The 22710-nt window shown below is 43.8% G+C and overlaps 1 protein-coding gene across 1 annotated transcript in view; it reads right to left on the reverse strand.

Moving 5' to 3' along the window:
* Nucleotides 1-596: 596 nt before the first annotated feature.
* The window catches only part of LOC124986805 (zinc finger protein 93-like), a 43590-nt gene continuing 21476 nt past the window's right edge, over nucleotides 597-22710 (reverse strand). The window contains exons 2-4 of the mRNA XM_047555563.1: nucleotides 11253-11379; nucleotides 4190-4268; nucleotides 597-3253 (exon numbers count right to left, since the gene is read on the reverse strand). Coding sequence (XP_047411519.1) covers nucleotides 1906-3253; nucleotides 4190-4268; nucleotides 11253-11379 — 1554 coding nt within the window. The 3' untranslated portion in view covers nucleotides 597-1905. The remainder of the gene's footprint in view (nucleotides 3254-4189; nucleotides 4269-11252; nucleotides 11380-22710) is intronic.

Below are 22710 nucleotides of genomic sequence, written 5' to 3' on the forward strand. Positions count from 1 at the left end.
GTGTGAGAGATCCTGAAGTTGGAGATCCTGGAAGTGGGATTTAGGCTTGACCTGATGATTTTCAATCAGTGCACCTCTGGAATTCCAGCAGTAGCTGGCCCATGACGGGGCACAGAAATCACCCTCTGACACCCACCAACCCCATGTTTCCTGGTCTCTAAGGCTGTCTCCAAACTTAATCACCCCCATGCCTGCACTTTGAATTCCTGGGGAGATGTCTCTCCCAGCTGGTCCTGTGAGCTGCTGGACTCAAGGGGGGAAGAGCTGGGTGGGTTTCCAAGACCTATATTACCCTGTGTAAAACCCTCTCCATGTTTGATTTTCTCCTGTCACTCATGTCACTCTCCATGTCATGCAGTGTGGGTTTGCCAGGACTGTTTGCCCAGGTTGGGTTTGCCTGGAATTGGCACCCCGAGGTGCCAGCTCCTACAGCAGAGATGCAAAATGCCTCCTTACTGTGTCCCCTGCAGGCAGCTGACGGGATGTGGCTTCTTTCCCACACTAACACGTTGTGCAACATGCCTTTCAAGTTAGTCCAGCAGTGACTATGATCTCTTATCTCTATGCTCCCACACACACTGCAGGCCTCCTAATAACCCTATCCCTCTTGATCTTCTTGCAGAGGGTCCATTTCAGTTGGTGCTGGGGATTTCATCTTTATTTTATTGAATCCAACCTCCTGAGTACCCCCCCTGTTTTGAATGTCCAGTATTAACTCCCAGTAATGTCCCTATTTTTCACACATTTTGCAGAGAAGCTGCCTTTCCTGGTTTCAAGCCACAAAGCAGCCAGAAAAGTGATGTCCTCTATTCCACCATCTGGAAATCCCCCCCAAATTAGATTTCTGATATAAACAACTATGATAATCATGTTTTCTCCAGATTTCAGGTGAGGGTTATTTGGTAATGTTTGATTTAAATAAGCTAATATCCTTTCAGTGATCATCTGTCTGCACTATACAATTTCTATGAGGATTTCATTATTTCTACCACATCAGTCAATGATGTTTAATAAATTTTAAGCAAAACTTAAAAGTCAATTACCCATTTTCTTTATTAAAGTGATTCCTCTCAATAATCCTCATACACATCAAGATATGTGGTATACATAAAGACTTTAGTATACTTTTATGTTTGAAAAGAATTTTTACTTTATTTTTCTGTTATCAAAGGTATATATTTTGGACAAATGTTATTCCACATTCACTACATGTATGAAGTTTCATATTTTGAAGAATGTTTGGAATTTGATTAAAGGCTTGGACACATTACTTACATATTTAAGGTTTCTATGCATTATGAATTCTTCAGTTCTTAGTAATGTTTGAACAATGGTTAAAAGCTTTGTGACAATTTTTCCACTTGTACTCTCAAAGTATGAATTTTCAGGGGTGGAACAAGGTGTGAATGAACAACTGTTGGGGACTTTGTCACTTTTTTTACATTTCTATTTCTATTTGCTATGATTCCTCTGGCATGGAATGTGAGTTGAACCATCCTTAGTGTCACTGGCACAATGAATCATTTGCAAATGTCCTCTCCAGTATGATCTTCAATCAAAACCTTTGCCACATTCTTTACAATGGTATGACTTCTCTCTAGTATGAATTCTTTGGTGGTCGATAAGATATGATCTTTGGTTAAGACCTTTGCCACATTCTCCACATTTGAAGGGCTTCTCTCCAGTATGAATTCTCTGGTATATAGTAAGGTTTGATCTGTAATAAAAGCCTTTACCACATTCTCCACATGTGTAGGGACTGTTTCCAGTGTGAATTCCTTGCTAGTATATAAGGTATGATCTTTGATTAAAGGTTTGCCACATCCTCCACATTTGTAGGGCTTCTCTCCAGTATGAACACTGTGATGTGAAGTAAGTCTTTGCATTTCATTAAGTTTTGTTATATTATTTACATTTGTAGGACTTCTCTCTAATATGAATTTTCTGGTGTTCTTTAAGATGTGCTCTTTGCTTAAAACCTTTGCCACATCCTTCACATGTGTAGGGTTTCTCTCCAGTATGAAATCTCTGGTGTATCCTAAGGTTTGATCTGTAACTAAAACCTTTTCCACATTCTTCACAGTTGTAGGGCTTTTCTCCAGTATGAATTTTCTGGTGTTCCTTAAGATATGATCTTTGTTGAAAACCTTTGCCACATTCTTCACAGTTGTAGGGCTTCTCTCCAGTATGAATTTTCTGGTGTTCCTTAAGATATGATCTTTGTTTAAAACCTTTGCCACATTCCTCACATGTGTGGGGCTTCTCTCCAGAATGAATTTTGAGGTGTTGAGTAAGGCTTCCTCTTTGGCTAAAAGCTTTGCCACATTCTTCACACGTGTAGGGCCGCTCTCCAGTATGAATTCTCTGGTGTAGAGTAAGGTTTGATCTGTAACTAAAACCTTTGCCACATTCTTCACAGTTGTAGGGCCACTCTCCACTATGAATTTTCTGGTGTTCCTTAAGATATGATCTTTGTTTAAAAGCTTTGCCACATTCTTCACAGTTGTAGGGTCGATCTCCAGTATGAATTTTCTTGTGTTCCTTAAGATATGATCTTTGTTTGAAAGCTTTGCCACATTCTTCACAGTTGTAGGGTCGATCTCCAGTATGAATTTTCTGGTGTTCCTTAAAAGATGATCTTTGTTTAAAACCTTTGCCACACTCTTCACATGTGTAGGGCCGCTCTCCAGTATGAATTCTCTCATGCAGAGTAAGCTTTGAGCTTTGATAAAAACTTTTGCCACATTCTTCACATTTGTAGGGCCGTTCTCCAGTATGAATTCTCTGGTGTACAGTACAGCTTGCTCTTTGACTAAAAGCTTTGCCACATGCTTCACATTTGTAGGGCCTCTCTCCTGTATGAATTCTCTGGTGTCCAGTAAGCAATGATCTTATATGAAAATCTTTGCCACATTCTTCACAGTTGTACTTCTTCTTTCCAGCATGAGTACTTTGGTGTTGAGTAAGGACTGAAAAATTCTTTAAGGCTTTGGCACATTCCTTACATTTGTAGGATCTGTCTCCAGTACAAAGTATCTGGTGTTGAGTATCACGTGAGCTTTTTTTTTTGGCACTGCTATGCCACCTGAGATGTTTAGAAAGGGTTGAGCAATTGTTAATGGCTTTGCCACATTCTTTACACTTGCAGAGCTTCACTGCAGCACGAATCCTCTGATGCTTAACAGGGGGTGATTGTTGTTTAAAAATTCTGCCACATTCTTCAAATTTGTAGGGCTTATCACTGCCATGGTATCTATGGGGTTTAGAAAGGTTTGAACAATGAAATGCTTTAATACATTCTTTAAATTCATAGGACTCCCTTCCAGTATGAATTCTCTTCTATTGAGTAAGTTTTGCAATTTGATTAAGTGCTCCTTTACATACCTTACACTTGCAAGGCTTGTTTTGCCTGTGAATTATTTGGATGGGTAGTTAAGCTTAAAGCATTGAAATAAGACTTTCCCCCATTGTTCATCTTTGTAAAGGTGAGCATATTGATGATATCTGGCATTGCAACCAATACTAAGGTTTTTATGAGTTTCCCTATATTCAGAATTTTTACCAGCAATATAAACACACTGGTAACTAATCAGGGTAGAGACCTGGGTAGAGATGTTTCATTACATATGTAGCATACTTTCCAGAAATCTATATCTGAATATTTATTAAGCAATAGTGGGTAAGAACCTTCCCACAATCATTAAAATTTTATGTTTGGGCACAAGGAGAAATTATTTTTTTATTGAAGAATAATGGACATTTTGTAAAGACACTCTCAAAAGGAGCACTTTTAGAAACTGGTCCTTTACTTTTAAGTGTCTTGTCTATACAAATGTTTGAGTAAAAGTTTAACTCAATGCTACATTTGAAATTGGTCAAGTTAAAAATTTAAGCATGGGCTAGATCTCTTGTCATATTTTCAACATTTCCTTTCAGAGAAAATATATGCTTCAAAAATTACGGTAGGTATAGTCTTAAAGACATACATAGCTCCTAGAGTAACTGGCATAAATTGAATTCTTTTCTGAGAATTAAATTTTCTTGATGTCTGTGGGCAATGAAGATTTCATTATGAGTAGTCACTGCTAATTGGTTTTGTCCCTTGTAATATGATTTCTAACCTTCACTCACACTCATAATTTCCTGTATTTTTCTTAGTTGTAAATAGTCCAAGTCCCAATTTCCATACCTTCCCTTCATCATTTTTTGAAATAAATATTTTATTCCCTGCTCTGGTGGAGATTCATGAGTATGATGAGAAGTTGTGGCTGAAATAAATGAAAATAACAATTATTTTACTTACTAGACTGGGGTGAATAAATATATTTTATAAACATAACATATAAAATTATACTCATGTCAGGACATCATTATTCCAGAAATATATAGAATAAAAATATACAGACATAATTACTTTGTGAGAATTGCCCAAACCATCTTAGAGAACACAGGATCCAAGATGAATACATTACTGAGGAGAGTGATATAGTAGAGACTAGGACACCGTGTTCCTTTTATCAACCACACCTTACCCTCCTCCATAATATAGCACTGTGCAATTAGAAAAAATCTGCCAACTCCCTTCTCTCTCTCAGTCATACAAGGGAAATATGAAGCATCTACAAACATTGTGGCTTTCTCGAGGACTGTCTGAATATTGGCTTCTGTCTGCCATGACACAGAGACCTGGAGATAAGAGACAGATCTCAGGTGATAATAACACAGAGATGTTCAACAGGAGTAAAAGCCAATGGACTCTAAAGAAGACATAAAGACAAAATTTAAATTGAACACACACACATGCTTCAAAAAGATTCACCATTAAAAAAAAAAAAAAAGCTTGAGAGGGAAAAAAACCTGGCAAGGCCTAGGACCATATCACCTGGATGAAGCCAACACAGAGTGATCAAGACTTGTATCTTACCTTCTTAAATTTTTGTTATTTGTAGACTTACTTCATTAACAAATTAAATTTTGTGTATATACTAAGTATACAATGGTTTTTAAAGAATACATACATAGCAAAATGACTAAAATAATGCATGCATTATTTCCATTCTATTAGCATTTATCAAGAATACATTATGCTCACCATGTGGTAAAATACAATTACAACTATTGACCTTATGCCCAATTAAAAAAAAAAAAAACAAAAAACTGCAGACTTTGAGGAACACTGTGCCAGTACTCCACAAACCCCAGTACCTGGCAAACACAATTTTACTCTCTGCATTTCTGATTTCCACCCGTGAGTCTGATGCTCCTGCAGCTGACTTTCTGTGTCTGCCTTATTTAACTTACTGCAAAATCCTGTATATTCATCCTAGGTCACCTTAAATGACAAGGTATCTTTTTATGGCTAAATAGTAGTCATGTAGAAATATCACAGTTTTTCTCATTCTGTCATTGATGGGCACATAGGGTAAGTCCATATTTGACTATTGTGCACAGTATTTGCACTGAATATGGTAGTGGAGCTATCTCCTCAACATGCAGATTTAATCTTTCATGAATGCATATTTAGTACTTGCATTTCTGGATAACAGGGTCATTCTACTTTTAATCTTTTATGTGTAATGCTTGGGATTAAGGCCATAAGTGCTGTATCACTGAGCTATAACACAAGCCTTTTTTAAATTGTTCATTTTGAGACATGGTGTCACTAAGTTGCTGTGATTTGCTCAAACTTGAAATCCTCTAGCACAGCCTTCCAAATATCTGGGATTAAAGCATGCAGCACTGTGCTTGCCTACTTTTTATTTATTTACAAATTTCCATATATTTTCAAAAATGAGCATATAATCTACTCAACTGGTTTTTAAACAGACAAACCAATTAAAAAGAGTACAGCACACAAAGAAAAACATGATTTCATCAAAATAACAAAACATTAGGAATTGAACATTAGGAAAGTGGGAGTTATTAATTACTAGAATAATACTAAACAACTATTTGAAAGAGGTTTAGTGAGCTAACCCAGAACACAGAAAATTGAATACAAATCAGACAAAACTTATTAAGAGAAATAAGCAGAAATTGTGCAGGTGAAGAATTCCTTTTAAAAAGTGTCTGAGAGAGTCAGGGGTGGTTGTGCACGGCTGTGATTCCAGCCACCTGGGAGGTTGGGCCAGGCACATACTGAGATCCTGTCAAAAATTTTACAAAATGAAAACAGCTGAGGATGTGATTAAGAGTAAAGCACCCCTGAGTTCCATCCTCAGTACCAGTAAAAGTCTGAGAAATTATAAATATTATAAAAAAACATAAATCAAGATCCAAAAAGTTCAATTATCTCCAAGTAGGAAAAACAAAAGACTAAAAAATGATTTAATCAAAGTTTTAAAAATTCAGAGAGAATAAAGAGCACCAAGAGAAAAAGGCAGGTCTAACAATACAGAAAGAAATGGGGACTATGGCAAAGGGGTAAAAAATTACCAACCAAGAATACTATGTGCAGAAATACTACATTTCAAAAGTGAAGATGAATACTTCAAAGACATGTAAATGACCAAAAGTTCATCACCACTAGACCTGTCCTCCAAAAAATACTACAGGGAATTCTTCATGCTGAAAAATTAATCTGCATAAAAATACAAATCATATGAAACTGTAAAGTTTTCTTGGATAAAAAAAAGAAAAGAAAAAGTCCCAGATAATTCTATTTTATGTAATGATGGGTTATAAAAGAATTAAGTTTACAATAGAATATCAAGGACAAGAGCATAAAAATTGACATAAACCTGTTAATGGGAATGTGATATAAAATCTGTATTAATGTAATTGTGAAAGGATATATAAATATGCCAATTTTTATAATGAATTGGAGTTAATTTGTTACCAGTTTAAAATGTAAACTTACAGTGATCTTTATAAAGTCTCAATGTAAATGACAAAATAAATTCCCACAGACTGTGTAAACAGAAGTGGGAGAGGAATGAAAGCGTGTGTCACCATGAAAGGAAATGAACCACAAATGAAACCATTAAGAAAAGCAGGAAAAGCAAATGTAAGAAATACAGAAAACAGCTTACAAAGTGGTAGTGAGTTCTGAATTTTTAGAAATTTAATTGACTACAAATGCCTTATTACCAGACCCCAATCAAAACAAAGTGCTTGAGTAACAGAATTAAAACTACAAAAATACAATGGGATGTGATCTACAGGAAACTCTAAATTTAGGACACAAGAAAACTGTAATATAAAAAGAATATAAAAGTATTACATACAAAAGTGACCAAAAGAAAGCCGGGCTGCAAAGCAATGGTATGCAAAACAGTTCTAAAAAGTTAGATGAGATAAAATGGATTTCAACTTAAAAACAAAAAACTTTGAAAAGATATGATATAAAGATAGCAGGGACTTTTCCCTAGGATACTGCAATAAGAATAGATACACTTTGAACTCACATCATACCTCCCAGATAGAAAAAGGTAAGATTGAAAGAAGTGAATTAAGAGATAGAAAGCAACTCTGTAATACTAGGAGACAAAAATCCCCATTTTCTGTAAAGGAAAAGTCCAGTGAAATGGTAATCATGCAACGGAAGACTGAAAAATACTTTAAACCAATTTGACATGTATACTCAATGTTCTCACTAGCAAATGGACCAGTATAGTAGATAGACCAATTCATAGGAAATAAAAAAAAGTTAATAGATATGAAGATACTACAACTATTTTGTAGACATCATAGAATAAAATCAGAAATCAAAAATGGAAGGGAAGTTCAAAAATTCATGAATATGTGACAGTGGATTGAATACTCTTGAACATGGTCTTGTTCAAGAATTGAAAGATAAAATTAAAAGATGCTTGTATTCCTCAAAGGTATCTGGAGACTCCATGTATCAAACTCCCAATCTTATTTTTTGCAGAAACAGAAAAGGATAGTCCAAAAACTGTATAGCATCACACACAAAACTGGAAGACTGTTGTTTCCTGACTTAAAAACATATTAAAACCAACCATATTCAATTGTCAATACCAATATCAAGTTAGACAAATAGGCATACGGAATTCTGAGTGAGCATGGTAATAAGTCTTCCCACGCATGGCAAGTGAAGACATCTGCACACCCACGTTTGTTACAATGTCATTCAACAGAGTCACTGTGTGGAAGTAAACCAAACCTCCCTTGAAATGAGTGGACGAGGTAATTCAGAATATAGAAATTATAGAATATTTTTAAGTCAAAAATGGTAAGAAAAAAGTAAGAAATTTTCTCAAATCTATAATAAGGATAAATCTTTAGTACATATGTTAACTGAAGTAAGTCACTAACAAAAAGACAAATGCCGCAGAATTATACCAATCTGAGATATCTAACCTAAAAAACAAACAAAATACTCCTTTCTGAACAAAAATGAGAATGAAGTTTGTGATGGAGACAGAAATGAGGTCTTCTTTAGATGGGAATTAATTTTTTGCTTTTTGAGATGTAAACTTTCTAAAGATATATTGTGTAAGAGTTTCAATTAACATTACTGAACAGTGAAACTGAAATGTTGGAGAAAGCAAATTTTGTTTTGCAGTTTTGATCAAAATTAAAATTTCAGGGCTGGGGCTGTGGCTCAGTGGTAAAGCACTTGCCTAGCATGTGTGAGGCACTGAGTTTGATCCTCAGCACCACATGTAAATAAATAAAATAAAGGTATCATGTCCATCTACAACAACAAAATTTTTTTTTTAAATTTCAAACAACACATAAGATAAACAGAAATGCAAGATTTTTAAAACCTACCATTTAACTGTTATGATCTTTATACTATAAATAAGAACAAACTCATCAATATATAAATGATGGAAATGCATGTAATCCCAGTTACTAGCAATTCTGAGGCAGAAAGACTAATTCAAAGCCATCCTCAATAACTTACTAAGAACCTCCCTCCAAATATAAATTAAAAGGGGTTGGGGATGTAGCTTATTATTAGCACACCCTTGAATTCAATCCCCATTACATTTATATATAGAAAATTTCTGGGGCTGGGGTTGTGATTCGGTGTTTGAGCAGTCACCTAGCATGTGTGAGGCACTGGGTTTGATCCTCAGCACCACATAAAAATAAATGAATAAAATAAAAATATTGTGTCCAAAATTTTTTTAAATGAAATAAAATGTTCATTACTGTGTACATAGGCATGATGAAAAACAAATCTGGATAAAATATAAAAGTTATTTTTTAAAAACAGGCGTAATATTTATCCAAGCAAGTAAAAGCACATATAATTTTTTTGGCAACAGAAACAAGGTTCATGCATATCTTAGTTTCAACTTACATTGTCCTAATGGAAATTGCTACCTAATCACAAAATAAAACAGTATTAACATGAAACCTCCTCTATAAAATGAAAGGGAAAAAAAGAAAATTTAACCAACAAAATTATAAATAACCACAGATGCACTACTTTACAAGCCTTTTTATATAACTACAATTCACACAGTGACTGTAGCCCTAAAAGAGCAGTCACTGTGAATCTCGACATTCATTACATGGCAGAAACTTCACAGAAAATTCATTATAAGTGTTTAGACAGAGCTCCGGTAAGGGAATCTTAATGAATAAATATATAAATGTCAGAGACTTTGCTTTGTGACATTAACATACTACAATGGTCTGATCTGGACAGCTTTCCTAGAGACCCACAAATAATGGAAGAGCTGTCAGATCACACTGACCCTCACAAGCAAAGGGAAGAGTTATTGGGAATGAGTTGGGACGTCACTGCAGGAAAATCAGGAGAGTCACCAAACCTGAAAGCATGACCAACAGGGGCCCTGTGTGTTCTTCCATGACTGACAGGAGGCAGTGTGTGTTCTTCCGTGACAGACAGGGGGCAGTGTGTGTTCTTCCATGACAGACAGGAGCCCTGTGTGTTCTTCCATGACCAACAGGGGCCCTGTGTGTTCTTCCATGACTGACAGGGGGCAGTGTGTGCTCTTCCATGACAGACAGGGGCCCTGTGTGTTCTTCCATGACAGACAGGGGCCCTGTGTGTTCTTCCATGACTGACAGGGGGCAGTGTGTGTTCTTCCGTGACAGACAGGGGCCCTGTGTGTTCTTCCATGACAGACAGGGGCCCTGTGTGTTCTTCCATGACAGACAGGGGGCAGTAAGCATGACAGACAGGGGCCCTGTGTGTTCTTCCATGACAGACAGGGGGCAGTGTGTGTTCTTCCATGACCGACAGGGGCCCTGTGTGTTCTTCCATGACAGACAGGGGCCCTGTGTGTTCTTCCATGACCGACAGGGGGCAGTAAGCATGACAGACAGGGGCCCTGTGTGTTCTTCCATGACAGACAGGGGGCAGTGTGTGTTCTTCCGTGACAGACAGGGGCCCTGTGTGTTCTTCCATGACTGACAGGGGCCCTGTGTGTTCTTCCATGACTGACAGGGGGCAGTGTGTGTTCTTCCATGACCGACAGGGGCCCTATGTGTTCTTCCATGACTGATAGGGGGCAGTGTGTGTTCTTCCATGACAGACAGGGGCCCTGTGTGTTCTTCCATGACAGACAGGGGGCAGTGTGTGTTCTTCCAAAACCGACAGGGGGCAGTGTGTTTTCTTCCATGACCGACAGGGGCCCTGTGTGTTCTTCCATGACCAACAGGGGGCAGTAAGCATGAAAGACAGGGGCCCTATGTGTTCTTCCATGACTGACAGGGGCCCTGTGTGTTCTTCCATGACTGACAGGGGGCAGTGTGTGTTCTTCCATGACTGACAGGGGGCAGTGTGTGTTCTTCCATGATAGACAGGGGGCAGTGTGTGTTCTTCCATGACCGACAGGGGCCCTGTGTGTTCTTCCATGACAGACAGGGGCCCTGTGTGTTCTTCCATGACAGACAGGGCAGTAAGCATGACAGACAGGGGCAGTGTGTGTTCTTCTGTGACAGCAACAGGGAGAAAGCTAAGCTGCTGAGATATCTTTTCTGCTGGGATAACTTCTCAACCAACAGTCGGAAGCTTGGCTTCCTCCTTGGTCTCTGGGCCTCCCAAGCTGCATCCTTCGCTATGTGTAGGCCACAATATTCTATATCACTGAATTATTCTATGTACTGCTTTTCTAGAGCAATGAATATATATCACACCAAGAAAGGGGGAGATTAAAGACTAAAAGAAATGTAACTAGTATTCTTTTTTCTTGAAAGCACAAATCTGAAACTCATTCTTGCAGAGAAGTTCCCAAAAGAGTCTGCAAAGGAAGAAAATCAATATTGATAATTAGTTAGGGATTCTGAAGGGACGTCATCCTCACCCAGGAAGACCAGGTTCCTGTAGTTCTCTAACATCACGTCTCTATATAAATTCTGCTGAGCAGGCTCCAGGCTTTCCCACTCCTCTTCAGAGAAATCAATGGCCACATCCCTGAATGTCAACAGTTCCTGGAATAAGAATCAGTATATAAACAGCACACTGACCACATGATCATTCACAGAATTTTTAAAACATACTTTTAGATGTTGATAGACCATTATTTTATTCTTGTATTTATATGTGGTACTGAGGATTGAACCCAGTGTCTCACACATGCCAAGCAAGCACTCTACCACTGAACCACAACCCCAGCTCCAGAGTTTTTAATTAGCTGAAACTGAATGAAAATTAGTAGAAATGGCTGTCACATAAGTGAGGGACATCCGTAATTTAATAAGATACTGTGAACACAGTGATGCTCTGCGATCTAACTCTGAGGAAAAAGGGACATGAGTCCAAAAGCAGTGCGTACACTCTACTCTTGTGAAATAAAACATAAAATTAAGGTACGATCACAAGAACATACATTTTAATTCTTATTTTATGTATCATAAGATAAACTGCATATATTCCTCACATGGAAGAGTTATGGTGATTTAGGAGGGTAACTCTCAAATTGTAATTGTACAACCATGAATCAGAGATTTACTAAAGTGTAGACTCTGATTCAGTAGTTCTGGGATGCAGCCTGGTTTTCTGAATATGCGGCAAGCTCTCTAGTGATTCCAACAACAGTGTAACAAGAGAAACTTCTGAATTGCAAAGAGATAGACCACTAAAGGAAATATTCATTGATGAGTCTGAGTTCAAATATTTTATGGGATTTATGCATGTTATTAAAATAGTAGGGGCTGCAGATATAGCTTAGTTGGTAGTTGCCTTGCAAGCACAAGGCCCTGGGTTCAATCCCCAGCACCACACACACACAAAGTAAAATAGCAAATAGCAACAACAATCCTTTTTAATCATTTCAAATGTGCACATATCGCTCTAAGAGGTTTTTCATATCTTAATTCATAAAAATGAAAATGACATGATAAAAGTAAGAGTCTTCATCTTTCGTGGAGCATCTGGTAAATGGTAGTACTTGATGTTTATCTAAGTTTATTTGACCTGGACTCAGAAGGAACATTCAGGATAAAATTAAGTGTAAATGTTAAAAGAATTTTCAGAATAGGAAAGTTATCATAAATGAGAACACGAACAGAAACATGTTAAGACAACAAAATCAAATTGGTTAAATGATATTTATATTTTATGTAAAGAGGACATAAACATGTCAACCTTTTACACATTAAAACAACAAATTTTTGTGTAAATGAAAAGAAGAAATATATTCAATTTTTTGAAATTTATGAATCAATTTTGAATAGAGACTTCTCAAAAAAAAAACACACTATTGACCCAAATGTAGTGGCACACCCCTGTAATCCCAGAGGCAAAGAAGGCTGAGGTGGAGGATTGCACATTCAAAGCCTAAGCAACATAGTGAGACCCTGTCTCAAAATTTAAAAAGGGGTCTGGGGATGATGCTCAGTGGTTAAAACACCCCTGGGTTCAATCCCTGGTACCAAAACAAAAAAGGTAAATGACTCTGATTGGGTAAAGGAACCCTGTGGAGAATAATCACAAGAGCTCTGCCTGGCCAAAGGAAAGAAGGCAGGCATTCACACTGACTCAAAATATGCCTCCAACGTAGTTTAAGCACATGCAGTTATCTGGAAAGGAAGGGTTCCTCGAGCTAAGAAGAAGGACATTAAGGGTGCCCTTGAAAATGCTGTCTAATGTAGGCTGTGTCCACACCCTAGCAGGTGTCGATCACGTACTGTCCTGACTGTCAGATGATTGATGCCTCTATGGCCAGGAGATTTCAGGCTGCTGATAGACCAACCAAAAGTATTGAGGAAAACAAACTCTTTTATCAGGGCCCTAGTACCTCAGCTTGAATCAACCCAAATCCACATCTGTTTACACTGAGGAGAATGAAAACAAGGAGCAAAGACTGGAGTTGGGACTTCTGGGACCACACTGCCAAGTGCAGAGAACTCCCAAGGCTCCTCCTTCCCCCAGAAGGGTTCCCGTCCTTGTCCTCCTTCCCCCGGAAGGGTTCCCCTGTCCCTGTCCTCCTTCCCCCTGAAGGATTCCCGTCCTTGTCCTCCTTCCCCCTGAAGGGTTCCCGTCCTTGTCCTCCTTCCTCCTAGAGGGTTCCCGTCCTTGTCCTCCTTCCTCCTGAAGGGTTTCCCTGTCCTTGTCCTCCTTCCCCCTGAAGGGTTCCCGTCCTAGTCCTCCTTCCTCCTAGAGGGTTCCCGTCCTTGTCCTCCTTCCTCCTGAAGGGTTTCCCTGTCCCTGTCCTCCTTCCCCCTGAAGGGTTCCCCTGTCCTTGTCCTCCTTCCTCCTGAAGGGTTCCCCTGTCCCTGTCCTCCTTCCCCCTGAAGGGTTCCCCTGTCCCTGTCCTCCTTCCTCCTGAAGGGTTCCCCTGTTCTAGTCCTCCTTCCCCCTGAAGAGTTCCCCTGTCCTTTTCCTCCTTCCTCCTGAAGGGTTCCCGTCCTTGTCCTCCTTCCCCCTGAAGGGTTCCCGTCCTTGTCCTCCTTCCCCCTGAAGGGTTCCCGTCCTTGTCCTCCTTCCCCCTGAAGGGTTCCCGTCCTTGTCCTCCTTCCTCCTGAAGGGTTCGCCTGTCCCTGTCCTCCTTCCTCCTGAAGGGTTCCCGTCCTTGTCCTCCTTCCCCCTGAAGGGTTCCCCTGTCCTTGTCCTCCTTCCTCCTGAAGGGTTCCCCTGTCCTTGTCCTCCTTCCTCCTGAAGGGTTCCCCTGTCCCTGTCCTCCTTCCCCCTGAAGGGTTCGCCTGTCCCTGTCCTCCTTCCCCCTGAAGGGTTCCTCTGTCCCTGTCCTCCTTCCTCCTGAAGGGTTCCCGTCCTTGTCCTCCTTCCCCCTGAAGGGTTCCCCTGTCCTTGTCCTCCTTCCTCCTGAAGGGTTCCCCTGTCCCTGTCCTCCTTCCCCCTGAAGGGTTCGCCTGTCCCTGTCCTCCTTCCCCCTGAAGGGTTCCTCTGTCCTTGTCCTCCTTCCCCCTGAAGGGTTCCCCTGTCCTTTTCCTCCTTCCTCCTGAAGGGTTCCCGACCTTGTCCTCCTTCCCCCTGAAGGGTTCCCGTCCTTGTCCTCCTTCCCCCTGAAGGGTTCCCCTGTCCCTGTCCTCCTTCCCCCTGAAGGGTTCCCGTCCTTGTCCTCCTTCCTCCTGAAGGGTACCCCTGTCCCTGTCCTCCTTCCCCCTGAAGGGTTCCCGTCCTTGTCCTCCTTCCTCCTGAAGGGTTCCCCTGTCCCTGTCCTCCTTCCTCCTGAAGGGTTCCCGTCCTTGTCCTCCTTCCCCCTGAAGGGTTCCCCTGTCCTTGTCCTCCTTCCTCCTGAAGGGTTCCCCTGTCCCTGTCCTCCTTCCCCCTGAAGGGTTCCCGTCCTTGTCCTCCTTCCTCCTGAAGGGTTCCCCTGTCCCTGTCCTCCTTCCTCCTGAAGGGTTCCCGTCCTTGTCCTCCTTCCTCCTGAAGGGTTCCCGTCCTTGTCCTCCTTCCTCCTGAAGGGTTCCCCTGTCCCTGTCCTCCTTCCCCCTGAAGGGTTCCCGTCCTTGTCCTCCTTCCTCCTGAAGGGTTCCCCTGTCCCTGTCCTCCTTCCCCCGGAAGGGTTCCCGTCCTTGTCCTCCTTCCCCCGGAAGGGTTCCCGTCCTTGTCCTCCTTGCCCCGGAAGGGTTCCCCTGTCCCTGTCCTCCTTCCTCCTGAAGGGTTCCCCTGTCCCTGTCCTCCATTCTCCTGAAGGGTTCCCCTGTCCCTGTCCTCCTTCCTCCTGAAGGGTTCCCCTGTCCTTGTCCTCCTTCCCCCGGAAGGGTTCCCCTGTCCCTGTCCTCCTTCCCCCTGAAGGGTTCCTGTCCCTGTCCTCCTTCCTCCTGAAGGGTTCCCGTCCTTGTCCTCCTTCCTCCTGAAGGGTTCCCCTGTCCTTGTCCTCCTTCCTCCTGAAGGGTTCCCGTCCTTGTCCTCCTTCCTCCTGAAGGGTTCCCCTGTCCCTGTCCTCCTTCCCCCTGAAGGGTTCCCCTGTCCCTGTCCTCCTTCCCCCTGAAGGGTTCCTGTCCCTGTCCTCCTTCCCCCGGAAGGGTTCCCGTCCTTGTCCTCCTTCCTCCTGAAGGGTTCCCCTGTCCTTGTCCTCCTTCCTCCTGAAGGGTTCCCCTGTCCTTGTCCTCCTTCCTCCTGAAGGGTTTCCCTGTCCTTGTCCTCCTTCCCCCTGAAGGGTTCCCCTGTCCCTGTCCTCCTTCCTCCTGAAGGGTTCCCCTGTCCTTGTCCTCCTTCCTCCTGAAGGGTTCCCCTGTCCCTGTCCTCCATCCTCCTGAAGGGTTCCCCTGTCCCTGTCCTCCTTCCTCCTGAAGGGTTCCCCTGTCCTTGTCCTCCATCCTCCTGAAGGGTTCCCGTCCTTGTCCTCCTTCCTCCTGAAGGGTTCCCCTGTCCTTGTCCTCCATCCTCCTGAAGGGTTCCCGTCCTTGTCCTCCTTCCCCCTGAAGGGTTCCCCTGTCCTTTACCTCCTTCCCCCTGAAGGGTTCCCGTCCTTGTCCTCCTTCCCCCGGAAGGGTTCCCCTGTCCCTGTCCTCCTTCCCCCTGAAGGGTTCCTGTCCCTGTCCTCCTTCCTCCTGAAGGGTTCCCGTCCTTGTCCTCCTTCCCCCTGAAGGGTTCCCCTGTCCCTGTCCTCCTTCCTCCTGAAGGGTTCCCCTGTCCTTGTCCTCCTTCCTCCTGAAGGGTTCCCCTGTCCCTGTCCTCCATCCTCCTGAAGGGTTCCCCTGTCCCTGTCCTCCTTCCTCCTGAAGGGTTCCCCTGTCCTTGTCCTCCATCCTCCTGAAGGGTTCCCGTCCTTGTCCTCCTTCCTCCTGAAGGGTTCCCCTGTCCTTGTCCTCCATCCTCCTGAAGGGTTCCCGTCCTTGTCCTCCTTCCCCCTGAAGGGTTCCCCTGTCCTTTACCTCCTTCCCCCTGAAGGGTTCCCGTCCTTGTCCTCCTTCCCCCGGAAGGGTTCCCCTGTCCCTGTCCTCCTTCCCCCTGAAGGGTTCCTGTCCCTGTCCTCCTTCCTCCTGAAGGGTTCCCGTCCTTGTCCTCCTTCCTCCTGAAGGGTTCCCCTGTCCTTGTCCTCCTTCCTCCTGAAGGGTTCCCGTCCTTGTCCTCCTTCCTCCTGAAGGGTTCCCCTGTCCCTGTCCTCCTTCCCCCTGAAGGGTTCCCCTGTCCCTGTCCTCCTTCCCCCTGAAGGGTTCCTGTCCCTGTCCTCCTTCCCCCGGAAGGGTTCCCGTCCTTGTCCTCCTTCCTCCTGAAGGGTTCCCCTGTCCTTGTCCTCCTTCCTCCTGAAGGGTTCCCGTCCTTGTCCTCCTTCCTCCTGAAGGGTTCCCCTGTCCTTGTCCTCCTTCCCTCTGAAGGGTTCCCCTGTCCCTGTCCTCCTTCCTCCTGAAGGGTTCCCCTGTCCCTGTCCTCCTTCCTCCTGAAGGGTTCCCCTGTCCTTGTCCTTCCTCCTGAAGGGTTCCCCTGTCCCTGTCCTCCTTCCTCCTGAAGGGTTCCCGTCCTTGTCCTCCTTCCTCCTGAAGGGTTCCCCTGTCCCTGTCCTCCTTCCCCCTGAAGGGTTCCCCTGTCCCTGTCCTCCTTCCTCCTGAAGGGTTCCCCTGTCCCTGTCCTCCTTCCTCCTGAAGGGTTCCCCTGTCCCTGTCCTCCTTCCTCCTGAAGGGTTCCCCTGTCCCTGTCCTCCTTCCCCCTGAAGGGTTCCCCTGTCCCTGTCCTCCTTCCTCCTGAAGGGTTCCCCTGTCCCTGTCCTCCTTCCTCCTGAAGGGTTCCCGTCCTTGTCCTCCTTCCTCCTGAAGGGTTCCCCTGTCCCTGTCCTCCTTCCCCCTGAAGGGTTCCCGTCCTTGTCCTCCTTCCCCCTGAAGCGTTCCCCTGTCCTTGTCCTCCTTCCTCCTGAAGGGTTCCCCTGTCCCTGTCCTCCATCCTCCTGAAGGGTTCCCCTGTCCCTGTCCTCCTTCCTCCTGAAGGGTTCCCCTGTCCCTGTCCTCCTTCCTCCTGAAGGGTTCCCCTGTCCCTGTCCTCCTTCCTCCTGAAGGGTTCCCCTGTCCCTGTCCTCCTTCCTCCTAGAGGGTTTCCCTGTCCCTGTCCTCCTTCCCCCTGAAGGGTTCCCCTGTCCCTGTCCTCCTTCCTCCTGAAGTGTTTCCCTGTCCCTGTCCTCCTTCCTCCTAGAGGGTTTCCCTGTCCCTGTCCTCCTTCCTCCTGAAGGGTTCCCCTGTCCCTGTCCTCCATCCTCCTGAAGGGTTCCCCTGTCCCTGTCCTCCTTCCTCCTGAAGGGTTCCCCTGTCCTTGTCCTCCATCCTCCTGAAGGGTTCCCCTGTCCTTGTCCTCCTTCCTCCTGAAGGGTTCCCCTGTCCCTGTCCTCCTTCCTCCTGAAGGGTTCCCCTGTCCTTGTCCTCCTTCCTCCTGAAGGGTTCCCCTGTCCCTGTCCTCCATCCTCCTGAAGGGTTCCCCTGTCCTTGTCCTCCTTCCTCCTGAAGGGTTCCCCTGTCCCTGTCCTCCTTCCTCCTGAAGGGTTCCCCTGTCCTTGTCCTCCTTCCTCCTGAAGGGTTCTCCTGTCCCTGTCCTCCTTCCTCCTGAAGGGTTCCCCTGTCCCTGTCCTCCTTCCTCCTGAAGGGTTCCCCTGTCCTTGTCCTCCTTCCTCCTGGAGGGTTCCCCTGTTCTGTCCTCCTTCCCCCTGAAGGGTTCCCCTGTCCTTGTCCTTCCTCCTGAAGGGTTCCCCTGTCCCTGTCCTCCTTCCTCCTGAAGGGTTCCCCTGTCCTTGTCCTCCTTCCTCCTGAAGGGTTCCCCTGTCCTTGTCCTCCTTCCTCCTGGAGGGTTCCCGTGTTCTGTCCTCCTTCCCCCTGAAGGGTTCCCCTGTCCTTGTCCTTCCTCCTGAAGGGTTCCCCTGTCCCTGTCCTCCTTCCCCCTGAAGGGTTCCCCTGTCCTTGTCCTCCTTCCTCCTGAAGGGTTCCCCTGTCCTTGTCCTTCCTCCTGAAGGGTTCCCCTGTCCTTGTCCTCCTTCCCCCTGAAGGGTTCCCCTGTCCCTGTCCTCCTTCCTCCTGAAGGGTTCCCCTGTCCCTGTCCTCCTTCCTCCTGAAGGGTTCCCCGTCCCTGTCCTCCATCCTCCTGAAGGGTTCCCCTGTCCCTGTCCTCCTTCCTCCTGAAGGGTTCCCCTGTCCCTGTCCTCCTTCCCCCTGAAGGGTTCCCCTGTCCTTGTCCTCCTTCCCCCTGAATGGTTCCCCTGTCCCTGTCCTCCATCCTCCTGAAGGGTTCTCCTGTCCTTGTCCTCCTTCCTCCTGAAGGGTTCCCCTGTCCTTGTCCTCCTTCCCCTGAAGGGTTCCACTGTCCTTGTCCTCCATCCTCCTGAAGGGTTCCCCTGAGAAATGCTCAAACATTAACTGCTGTACAGGAGTCTGCTTCTTCCAGGTCACCACCAAGGTTGGAATTTCCTCTCCAAATCTTCTAGAAAAAAATCCTAAAGTTACAACAGGGAAAACCCTTCAATTCTAGAAACTCCCTCATCATAGAAAGGTAGTCACCCATTTGTGCATAAGAATTTACAGTGGGGGAAATATAAGAAGGGCCATCCACACCATGATTTGCTGCTTTGCCACTGTGTCTTATTTTAAAACTTTTCTTTTTTCTCTTCTTTTCTCCTTCCCCCCTCCCTTCCTAACCATGGGAAAGCAAGATTCACCTTCCTGTTCTTGGTTAATTATCTCTCCTTCAGTTCCTGCACCATGGGAATGAAGAAATCAAGACTTCACGGCTGAAGGAAAGAGAAAGGGGATAGGGAGAGGAAAGAGAGTGAAATGAATCACAGTCGTTTTCTTATGTGCTTATATGAATACACCATAGTGAATCCCACCATCATGTACATCCATAATAGTGTTCTAACTAAAATAAGATATGTTCCATGCTTGTATAATTATATCAAAATGAATTCTACTGTCATGCATAACTGTAAAGAACCAATTAAAAAAACAAAAGTTCAGGGCTGGCAACGGAAAATCTCAAAAATTGTGTCCCTCAAGGGTACAAGTAAATTACAAGTCCTAACAGGGCACAGCTACAGTGTAGTCTTAGAATCACTTCATGAAAGGCCCATTGTTCCCCAGGGCAGTCAGAATCACAGCTTCTAGAAACAAAGGAGTCCAGTGGTTCTCCATTGCTAGCAAAGTAATAAAACTTTTTTTTTTTATTTTCTCAAAACCTTGTCCTCATTATTGGATTAGCATTGGGGACACAGACAAAAGGCTAGTCATTCTCTGCCTAACCTTTGAGATGTTTCCTTTCCCAGGAATCAGTGCATCTTTAAAATAAATTTACTTCTTACCCAATCTGACTTTGGCACATTTGACAGTATAGAAATAGCCCCATAACACCAAAAATTATACCCTCGGAAAGGTCATAAAATTCCCCATTCCATCAAAGTTAGAAACACATCTACCTCTGGATCCCTACTCTCCTAGTGTTCTGTGCTTCTCTCAATGTAAAAGACCCCCTCCTTGCCTGATGGAGCAGAATGTGACAGCAGCAGAGGAAGTTCCCCAGAAAGAGCAGGGCCTTCAACAATATCATTGTATAGGCTCAAAGACTGGCCTTAGTTTATGTCTTTTTTAGGGGGGTAAAATCCACCTGTATCTTTTCTCTTAGAAAACATTTTTATATCTTTAAAATAGTACTGATAAAATACATCGTTTATAAAAAATGAGGATGAAATTGGTGAACATCTGTTTTTAAAATGACAAACCCAGAGAGGGGCACTGCTGAGTGGAACACAGACATGTCTGACTCAAGAGTCAGGTCAGGCTGTCCTACCAAATGGGAATTCTCCCATGAACGACCTGCTCATTTAAGGACTGGAAGACCTTCTCCGCCATGAGGCACTGTGCCGTCCCTTGTATCTGCATGAAGTGAGTTGTGCCTTGGAAACACCCCTCAGAATTCACTGGGATAATCTTCTAAGCTCTTTGGAATAGTTTAATCTCCTGTCACAACTCTGAGGACCCAGAGAACAAGGATCACCTTTGACTTTCCCTTCCAAACTAGTTTCTATGGAAGGGAAATTTGTTAACTGACCAACGAAGTGTCTGCAAGGAATAGAAACTAGAGTTGGGGGAAGAAAATCCTAATGTCCAATCCATGACCTACTAAAATGAAACCTGTCCAGGACGTCCTGTGCTCCCCAGGGTACTCAGTTGCTAGTACAAGAGCCTCCATCCCCCAAACCCAAGCTGCGCTGTAGGAGGGGTGACTGCACAGCAGCTGATATCCTCTAGGACCGCTAAGAGACACGGCAGCCGTGGGACCTCGTGTCAGTCTCATGCAGGTCTTAAATCAGAACAACGACAAAACATGGCAGGACTGAGGACATATCGCTCCATCATGTTTCCTAAGGGGAGACTCGATCAGACATTCTGAAACGGTATCTGTGCCTCAGAAACATAAATGGAGAAGAGACACAAAGATATTTTACATCTGAGTGTCAGGTGATTATTCCCTGCATTCCTGTCATGTGGCTAATCATAAACAAAAATAATCATTAAAAAATGCCATGAATAACAGTGAAACAAATTCAAAACATTTTGCTATTTGAAATGTAGCATGAGTACACATTTAATAATGTAGTGAACTGGAAGGAGGAATATAGCATTTAGAAAGACCATGCTTTGCATAGATTTGGAAAAGAGTACAAAATAGGTGACCTCTGGGTAGGAAAGAGTGACAAAGAATGCTACAGACCATAGCTGCTACCCATATGATTCTTTCACATAAGTCAGGATTCTCCCACGATGACCATCCCTCTCTTCATGACCCATTCTGGGTCAGAGTAAGGTATAAGCAAGGAGCTGCACAAAGAGGGCTCCAGATTTCTCAAAGGCACAGGGCAAAGCAACCAGTCCATTCTCATCATGTGGACCAGAAAGGACATATGTTAAGCTGAACCTGTGCTGGAATGGAATTCATAGATTTAATACCTGACCTTAGAAAAGCCCACGTCCCCACAGTCAGTTCTGGCTGCTTCCAATCAACCCTTTTCCTGCTACACCATACCTAACCCTGCAGACTTATCATTTCCTGACCTCTGCCATGTCCAGGCAACCTCTCTAAAAAAATGCTCCAGCACCTGAAAGTCAGAGTGACAGGGCAACCCAGACATCATTGGATTCAGAGCTTTGCTTGAGCCTGAGACAAAAATCTTCCAGATTAGGAAGTCCACCCCTGTTACCTGTCTGCCTCTAGCTGGATAATTTTAACCCCATCAACCCTGAGTAGACAAAGTTACAGTCTCAGGATCCTCTAGCCCTGAGTGGCAGGTGAAGAAATTCAAAGCCTGTCTGCAGAACACAAAATTTACAGGTTCCTGGCCACAATCCTTTTCAGAGAGAGCTTCCTACCTTGAAGAACAGCTGACCTTGCAAAGGGGAAATATAAATTTCACATGGAATGCATGGTCATTTCAATTTACCAATATCAATAATGTATATTCACAAATATAAATAATACTGTGAGAATTACTTTAAATTTTTAGGTTTTATAACCTTGGTGTTCTGGTTTTATGTGTGTGCACTGTGTGTGTGCCCACACATGTGAATGTCTGATTCCAGGGGCGCTGTGTCACTGAGCTTCACCCCCAGTCCTTATTAAGATTTATTTTGAGACAGAGTTTAAGTTGCTGAGGCTGGCCTCAAACTTGTGATCCTCCTGCCTCCCAAGTGACTGGGATTATAGGTATGAACCACCACACCAGCTCATCTTCTCATAATTTGGAGAGGCAGCCTGATCGCTGCAAGAGACAACATGCTACAGCGTCACTGCCCATGAAAATTAAATATGAGCCACATGTTTAACTTTGAAATTTTAGTGATCACATAATAAATGAAAAAAGTGAGGTAGATTGTAATAATTTATTTAACCCAGCATATCTGAAGCATTTCCATGTTAATAGGTAGCCAATGTAAAATTATTAATGATACATATTTTTGACACTAAACCTTCAACCTCAAGACAGACCGCTCACATTCCATGTGTGTGACATCACCAGGTGGCATGTTGCAAGTGCAGATCTGAGGGTTCAGATGCCCTAGACCTCAAGTGAATGATCTGAAGCCCCTTTTCCATCAGAGTTGAGGAAACATGAGTTTCCTCCTGAGAATTATCCTTTGGACCAATTGGGGTAAATAGGGTGCCCTGAGATAATTAAGTCCTCAATGATAAAACACTGCTCCCCAACTGCTGTTTGGCAGGTGCACATCCCCTTGGGGACATCAGACAGTAAATAATGCATGACATGGTCCCCAAAAGAATAAATCCTATGTGGACCTCAGATCTGTCCTCACCTTGAACTCCAGAGTTTAGATGTGAAGGGAACAGACTAAAGACACACCTCTTATTTTGCATTTCAGTCTTGGCCCTAT

Source organism: Sciurus carolinensis, chromosome 6 (genome assembly GCF_902686445.1).
Source record: "Sciurus carolinensis chromosome 6, mSciCar1.2, whole genome shotgun sequence".
NCBI classification, from domain to species: Eukaryota; Metazoa; Chordata; class Mammalia; order Rodentia; family Sciuridae; genus Sciurus; species Sciurus carolinensis.